The sequence below is a fragment of the Mandrillus leucophaeus genome, unplaced genomic scaffold (genome assembly GCF_000951045.1).
Source record: "Mandrillus leucophaeus isolate KB7577 unplaced genomic scaffold, Mleu.le_1.0 Scaffold1227, whole genome shotgun sequence".
Classification (NCBI taxonomy): domain Eukaryota; kingdom Metazoa; phylum Chordata; class Mammalia; order Primates; family Cercopithecidae; genus Mandrillus; species Mandrillus leucophaeus.
Genome location: NW_012100621.1, coordinates 10133 through 17381, shown reverse-complemented (window position 1 = coordinate 17381; position 7249 = coordinate 10133). Strand labels below are relative to the sequence as shown.

At 36.4% G+C, this 7249-nt stretch overlaps 1 protein-coding gene across 1 annotated transcript; it reads left to right on the top strand.

The window, feature by feature from the left end:
* Positions 1-5274: 5274 nt before the first annotated feature.
* On the top strand, positions 5275-6574 carry LOC105533127 (olfactory receptor 1C1). The gene has a single exon (XM_011971470.1). The coding sequence runs from the start codon at positions 5549-5551 to the stop codon at positions 6506-6508; it is 960 nt and encodes a 319-aa protein (XP_011826860.1). The 5' UTR covers positions 5275-5548; the 3' UTR covers positions 6509-6574.
* The last annotated feature ends 675 nt before the right edge of the window (positions 6575-7249 follow it).

The following is a 7249-nucleotide window of genomic DNA, read 5'->3' as shown; positions in this document are numbered from 1 at the left end:
TATACAAATGTCCAATAAACAATGAAATAAAGCTTATTTATTTCATTTATTAAATGAAATATTCATTTCTCTTATTGAAAGAAGAGAAAAATAGTTTCTGTTTCTCCTCACATTGCCAGTTCTTCTGAATTTGCAGATGTCAGGAGTTTTAATATGTCTGGAATTTATAAAGTGGGTTAATGCATCTTAGAAATGAAGTTCAGTAGAAATGATGTGAAGATTCCCGTAATGCTTTCAAAGCAGCTCATTCTTCCCTCCGGTCTGTGGGGGATGCAGCTGGCCAAGCTTCGTCCTCGCATGTATTCACAGTCAGAGATCCACACTCTAAATGGGTCTCAAGATCATTCCACGAGAAGACCACCTTTTGCTTCCCCTTCTTTGGAAATGTATTTCTGGATCTCCTCAAATTGTGTTATTTCTTCCCATTAATTAAACTGATTATCTTCTAAACACCAGGAAGACCTGGTGCAGAAAAACTTGTCCTACTGAAGTCAGATTTTGTTTGTGATCCTGAGGTTTGAACAGTTCCTCACAGAGCAGGCTTAGATCCTGAAACTCTGAGCCATCAGAGCTCAACATTTTCCTGCTTTTGGTGATCTGATAACCCAGAGGATTCTATGGTCCTCTCAACTTTCCCAAATTCCACATTTATGTCAATGAGACATGATGATCCTTTGGTAAAAATTCAAAGTCAATTCCTGTTTTAGTACATTTGTTTTGCTCCATGCGATTTATCCAAGATGGAAACCTTTCCATTTATTTGTGCCTTCTTCAGTTTCTTTAATCAATGTTTTTTAGTTTTCAATGTACAGATCTTTTACTCCCTTAAATGTTTTGCTAAGGTTTTTTAATGTTATCATAAATGGGATTGTTTTTCTTAATTTTTTTGACAGCTAGGTCATTATTATTATTTTATTTATTTATTTATTTATTTATTTTGAGATGGAGTCTTGCTCTGTCATTTAGGCTGGAGTGCAGCGGTGCGATCTTGGCTCACTGCAACCTCTGCCTCCCGAGTTCAAGCGATTCTCCTGCCTCAGCCCCCTGAGTAGCTGGGATTACAAGTGCATGACACCATGCCTGACTCATTTTTGTATTTTTAGTAGAGACGGGTTTCACCATGTTGGTCAGGCTGGTCTTGAACTCCTGACCTCGTGATCCACCCACCTCGGTCTCCCAAAGTGCTAGGATGACAGGTGTGAGCCGCCGCTCCCAGCCAGGTCATTATTTATGTATAAAAATACTACTGAGATTGGTTTGTTGATTTTGTATTCTATAATTTTACTGAATTTGTCTTTTATTATGGTATAAATTTTTATGTAGTATATGTGTGCTATTCCAACATCCTTACTGCAATGCCTGTGGACAGGTCATGGCTACCCCAGGCATTCCCCAACCATAGACAGTTTTTAACTGTGATTCCCTATCACCAGACACATAACACATCATCTATTTCAGTCCCCCTCTGATCTTTGCCATTACACACACACACATACACACACACACACACATCTATTAGATAGAAATTAGTCAAAAGTGGAGTTTTGCTTGGATGTCAAATTGTTAGCATGAAGCTTACCATTCACCCCATCTCTTCATAGGCACAAGTTAGGGTAAATCAAATTTTGTTTGGCAGTGACACAAACATATTTTGTCTCTTGAATGTAAGCAACTATTACCTGGATGTTTTTATAAGGTTTAACATGTACAAATAGAGCATGCAAACGTAGATCTATGTTTCACCTTGTTGGTCAGGATGGTCTCAATCTCCTGACCTTGTAATCTGCCCACCTTGGCCTCCCAAAGTCCTGGGGTTACGAGCGTGAGCCACCACACCCAGGCGCTTCGTAACTTCTCTAAGTGTTGTTTCTTTCTCCCTAAAAGGAAAATTAATTGTCTCAAAGCTGTTTTAGGTATTACCTGAGAGGATGCATGAAAAGCCACTTCATAGTGCACCACACATGGTAATTATTAACAGATCATCCCTGTCTTACTCCTTTCCAGATTTCTAATTCTACAGTGTTTTCAGCAGCTCATGGATCTTCTGCCAGAGTCTAATGCTTTATACTTATGTTCTAAAAGAATTTACAAAAGCTGTTAAGTTATCCACATTGTATCAACTCTGAGACATACACTATCATTAAACATAAATGTAAATTAATCTCCTTTCAAATGATAATATAGAGGTCTTCCCTATATTAGAAAAAAATGTATAAATGTGTTTGCAAATATATATGTACACTTATACACACATACACATTGTATATGTATATAATATACAATGTATACCTTTCATTATATGTGTGTGTGTCTGTATACATACATACATATATATACATACACATACACGTATAGCATACATTAAGGTTATTTGAATGTTTGTCATTGTAGTCTGTTCTTATATTTACCTAAATACATTAAACCAAAAACTATGTGTTTAATAAAATATTGATTTCAATAAAGAAGAATAAATGCATCTTTGGATTCAGATAAATGGGCCTCTGTTTCAAATTTTCTGAATATTGGTTGGTTTAGCTGTAGTCTTCAGACTAAGTTATATAGCCCTGTGGAGTAACAGTGTAGCTCACGGGATGATTTAAAACTGTTTATCTATGTATATATCTGCAATCGCCCACACACATAATCTTTATCTAATGTACAGTGAAAAATCTCATTTCCAAACACACTTTCTTTTGGTTTTCATTTTTATTGGCACATATTTGATTATCCCAGCCATTAATTCACTAGATGATCAGAAGCTTCAGGATAACCTCTAGGTCTATGCACAATTCTAGGTTTTATATAAATATTATAGATTTTATAGCAACTAAATGAGATAAGCAGTATTTGAATTTTTATAGAGGAGAAAACTAAAGCATACAAAATATAATGCCTTGTGCAAGGTCAAGCAACTATTAATTAATTTACAAATTAAGATTTGAACCAAAATGTGTCTTACTCCAAAAGTGGTTATTTACATCACTGTATCTCTCTTTAGCACTAGGGAGTCATGATAAGCTGTAAGTTTTATGGAGATGGAATAGATAGGTTTGTAAAATTGTGGCTTCAGTTTTCCATGTTTTTGTATCATTCATTCACCCAAGCACCCTGTAAAGAAAACAAGAATGTATCTTGGAACCTTCAGGAGCTTTCATGCTTTCTTCCTGCATATAATATTTCCCCCTGTGTTTGCCTTCTCTTCAAAATAAGAGAAATACCAATTTACAAACTAAATAAAAGTCATTAGAAGCTAAATTTAGAACTTCATGAAGCCTCTTGGGTGCTGATCTCAAGGGATAAAACTGTGCCATGTTAAAGGCCTGCCCCTTTGTATTATCAAAATAAATAAATCTAACCAAATACTCCCCCTTGTGAGATAGTGTTATTCTCTGTTGAAAGAAACACACGCGTCTATATCTCATTTTTCTCTTTTTCACTCTTGACTAGAAATGGGAATCAATGCATAGGTCCATCTCTGTTTTTGTGATTGGATATTCAGGAAAGAGAAAAAATCACAGGTGGCAAAGGTCTCAGAAAAGGGTATGTATTCATACTTTTTTTTCTTTGTTTTAGTGAAGACATACCTAATGTATAATCCTTTGAGTTGTAATGCGTGAAAGTTTTTTGATGAAGCTGTTAAGCATTTCAAAGATGGACTAACTTTTTCCAAATCCGAGTTGAGAAAATTTTGAAATTAAGATGATGTGCTGCAAATGAGAATATGGAATTTAAAAATATCTTCCAAAACTCATATATTCATTGTATAATCAAATGATTTCTCCAGAATTTTTCATTCATTTGTTGTTTCCATAAGCAGTCTTGTGCACCAACTCTGTGCAAACTACATGCATATATGTGTTATATCCTAAGGATTCAATATAAGAAATCGCAATTCTTTCCTAAAACTTCACTAACTACAATGAAGTAGACCAAGAAAAAGGGAAATTGTTATGCTTGTCATGAAAGGAATATTGTACAGTGAGTAAGAGATTAATAAAAACGACGTAACTGATAGTGCCTACGGGGGAAGGAAATTGTCTTTGAAAGAGTGCTTCTCCCTCAAAGGCACGCAAATACAAGAGTGTGTAGTTTCTTTTCCACACAGATTTTATCCTGACATGCTTCAAGTTGGGCAAAAGGGGGTGCATGGAACTTATTTAAAGTTGACAGGAATCAGAGGAAGATAAATGTAATCATTAGTGTTAGTGAGGCTTCTGATTAAGTTGGAATTCAAAACATTGTAATAGAAACAAATATACTGCATTGTGTTCTCTAGGGTTAATCAGCTGTCTTAACATAAAACTAGAACATATATATTATATAGTATTACATTATGTTATTTTCATTAGAATCCTTGTCATAAAAATCAATAAAATAGAAGTCCTAGATAACTCTTGGAATATTGTGAGAAAATAATGATACTTGGACTAAAAATCCCAAATCTCTTTCCACTTCTACAACATGCCCTTTACTTGATAGCCATATGACTTAAACAACATAAACTGAAATAATGTAAGTTTGAAAAGACTAGAAAGGCCTCAGGTGTCAAAGAGAATGTTTGGGAAGGCATCACAAATTTTGCTTCAGTTAGAAAAAAACTTTGGTACTAAATTGTGCACAGCACCTGGATCATAGAAGTTGCTCAATAAATGTTTGCTGAAGGAAAATATGGATTACATAAATGATGTATGTTTGCTTGCTTGTTATAAAAAATTTGTATAATTTGATAATTTTTATAACTAAAAGGAAAGTATAAATGGGATTGATACAGAAATGACAATTTGGAGAGTACAGTGAGGGACATCAAGATGCAAAACACTCTGAAAAATGTTGACAGGTATGGGAGAATACTGGCACCTTCTAGAGAATGTAGTACACCCAAGATGCCATAAGGAAGGGTCCTGAAAGCACAGGCCACAAGCAGTGGGCTCTCAATAACTTACTACACAAGTCAGAGGCTCCACCAAATGACCATCAGAGACCAAAACAGCAATGGTCAACCCAAGGAACAGAGGTGAGCTTGCAATTATCAGTGACCAAATACGTTAAAAGAAAAGAAAGCTAACATGAGGATATCTTCCATCACAAGTATAAGCATCAGATTAGGGGGAAAATTATTTATTAAAGGTAACTATTTCTACTGGATAAGAGTAAATAGCTTGACTACTAAAAAATAACAAATAACCTTACATATAAAGTCGATATGAATTACATGATTACTATAGACAAGGCAAAATAACCCAATTAAAATGGTTATTATTCACATAATTTGCATTTTCTTTTGAAGGAAGAAATCAATCTTGAAAGAAGTTGATACTGACGTATCCAGCATGTCTATGTGACTATGAAGACAGACTATCATAAACACAAGATATAACTGGCAAGCATTCAAGCAAGCACGAGTTTGGATGGAACTTATCTGCATGCGCGCACACACACACACACACACACTCTCTCTCTCTTTCTCACTTTCTCTCTCTCTCAAAAGAGACTTGACACTGCTGGATTTTACAATTTAATAATTTCTTTTTCTAGATTTCTTGGGAACATGGAAAAAAGAAATCTAACAGTCGTCAGGGAATTCGTCCTTCTGGGACTCCCTAGTTCAGCAGAGCAGCAGCACCTCCTGTCTGTGCTCTTTCTCTGTATGTATTTAGCCACCACCTTGGGGAACATGCTCATCATTGTGACCATTGGCTTTGACTCGCGCCTTCATTCCCCTATGTATTTCTTCCTTAGTAACTTGGCCTTCGTTGACATTTGTTTTATGTCGACTACTGTCCCCCAAATGGTAGTGAATATCTTGACTGGCACCAAGACTATCTCTTTTGCAGGCTGCCTCAGTCAGCTCTTCTTCTTCGTTACTTTTGTGAATATGGACAGCCTCCTTCTGTGTGTGATGGCATATGATAGATATGTGGCGATTTGCCACCCCTTACATTACACTGCCACAATGAACCTGTGCCTTTGTGTCCAGCTAATGGCTGGACTGTGGCTTGTTACTTACCTCCATGCCCTCCTGCATACTGTCTTAACAGCACGGCTGTCCTTCTGTGCCTCCAACATCATCCATCATTTCTTCTGTGATCTCAACCCTCTCCTGCAGGTCTCTTGCTCTGACGTCTCCTTCAACGTAATGATCATTTTTGCAGTAGGAGGTCTATTGGCTATCACGCCCCTTGTCTGTATCCTCATATCTTATGGAATTATCTTCTCCACTGTTCTGAAAATCACCTCTACTCAGGGGAAGCAGAGAGCTGTTTCCACCTGTAGCTGCCACCTGTCAGTGGTGGTGGTGTTTTATGGCACAGCCATCGCTGTCTACTTCAGTCCTTCATCCTCCCATACGCCTGAGAGTGACAGTGTGTCAACCATCATGTATTCAGTGGTGGCCCCGATGCTGAATCCTTTCATCTACACCATAAGGAACAGGGATATGAAGAGAGGACTTCAGAAAATGCTTTTCAAGTGCACAGTCTTTCAGCGCAATAATGACCTCAGTGACTGAATTAAATAATGCTAATGTGGTGATAAGAAAGTGTGACTAGATGCTCACAATAACAGTGAGAAGAGAAACCAACTGCTATTAAATGTCTCCCTTATGCTGGAAATTGTAAGTACTTTATGTGAATTATCACATTAAATCCTCTGAGTAAACATCTAAAAACTATATAGCATTCTTTATATAGAAAGTGAATCTTAGGGAAGTTAAATAGTCTGCATACAACTCATAGCTGATAAATAGTTTCTGACTCCAGTACAAATATACCTTAGTGATGAAAATCTCTGTGATATAGTTCCCAAATGCTACATATTAAGATAAATTTTCCTAAACTTCTTGTCTGTGAGTTCAGATTTAGAATTAAAGGAGCATAAATTCTAATGTTAATTCCACAATGTGGTAGAATATCAAAGTTCTCACATTTTAAATAGTGAGTCTTCTTAAAAATCACTAAAATAATTTATTCAAGTTTTAAAGTATGTATGCTTTTCTCCGATCCCCTCTCACTTCAAATACAGTCAATGATTTTATTCTATTGACTCATGTCCTTGTCATGCGTGTCCCTAATTGGTCTCAGGCATGGAGGAACTCAGAATTTCCCAGCCACCTTTATAGGGCAGGGGCTAGCTGATCTCCTCCAACAACTAGGAGTGCTTTTGGTATACAACATTTTTAGAGAAGAGATCAGGTTCTCAGTTGCATTTTTCATATGGGGAATATATTAACTTCTTTCAAAACAAAGCCTCA